Source organism: Morone saxatilis, unplaced genomic scaffold (assembly GCF_004916995.1).
Source record: "Morone saxatilis isolate NCDOM2014 unplaced genomic scaffold, NCSU_SB_2.0 Contig18, whole genome shotgun sequence".
Lineage (NCBI taxonomy): Eukaryota > Metazoa > Chordata > Actinopteri > Moronidae > Morone > Morone saxatilis.
The window spans coordinates 24,862,032-24,862,925 of record NW_023339740.1 but is presented as its reverse complement, the minus strand read 5'-3'; the positions used below and the strand labels follow the sequence as shown (position 1 = coordinate 24,862,925).

Genomic DNA, 894 nt, shown 5'->3' with positions numbered 1-894 from the left:
AACACTACTTTAATTTAGTTTATATTTAGGTAAAATGTCCTAGTTAAGTTAATTGCTTTGATGTAATGAGGTTTACATCGTCTTTGAGAGCCTTTAGATATAATTTGCACTCAGGCCGTAGATTTACAGTACCACAGTTTCCTATTTGGGGTAATAAAGATAACTGAACTGACTCCTGTGGACGCGTCTCACTGATATTAAACTGCCCCCCCCCCCCGCAGGCCGGCCTGAGACCCATCTGTGAGTTCATGACCTTTAACTTCTCCATGCAAGCCATCGACCAGGTCATCAACTCTGCGGCAAAGACCTACTACATGTCAGCCGGTCAGCAGTCGGTGCCCATCGTCTTCAGAGGACCCAACGGGGCGTCAGCGGGCGTCGCCGCGCAGCACTCACAGTGCTTCGCTGCGTGGTGCGTTCACTTCCGCCTGATACTGTCTCTGTCACTTATGTAGCTCTTAATGTGTACAAAAGTCTTTATAGTACCTGTATTAGAACTTCTTTTTGTAGTTTTGTCCATCGTTTTATTATTTTTTAGAGCATTTTATTTCTTGGGTAATGAATAATGAATAGTGACGGGTTAGATAGACAAGAAAGGAGGGAGAGAGGGGGGGGGGCAGATAGCATGTAGCAAAAGGCAGTGGGAAGCACTCAGCCTTAGTACATACATGATCTACCAGGTGGGGTATCGGGACTCCAGGAGTTCTCCTTTAACGGTGGACGTAGTAGTTGTAACAGCTGTGTCTGTCCTCAGGTACGGTCACTGTCCAGGTCTGAAGGTTGTGAGTCCCTGGAGCTCAGAAGATGCCAAAGGTCTCCTGAAATCAGCCATCAGAGACGACAATCCGGGTGAGAAACTCCACTACGGCAGCTCAAAACTGACCTGAGAGCTAG

General features: G+C 47.1%; 1 protein-coding gene across 1 annotated transcript in view; it reads left to right on the top strand.

The window, feature by feature from the left end:
* Nucleotides 1-218: 218 nt before the first annotated feature.
* pdhb (pyruvate dehydrogenase E1 subunit beta) overlaps nucleotides 219-894 on the top strand; it is a 3,161-nt gene continuing 2,485 nt past the window's right edge. The window contains exons 1-2 of the mRNA XM_035662240.1: nucleotides 219-412; nucleotides 755-849. Of these exons, the coding sequence (XP_035518133.1) occupies nucleotides 249-412; nucleotides 755-849 (259 nt within the window). The 5' untranslated portion in view covers nucleotides 219-248. The remainder of the gene's footprint in view (nucleotides 413-754; nucleotides 850-894) is intronic.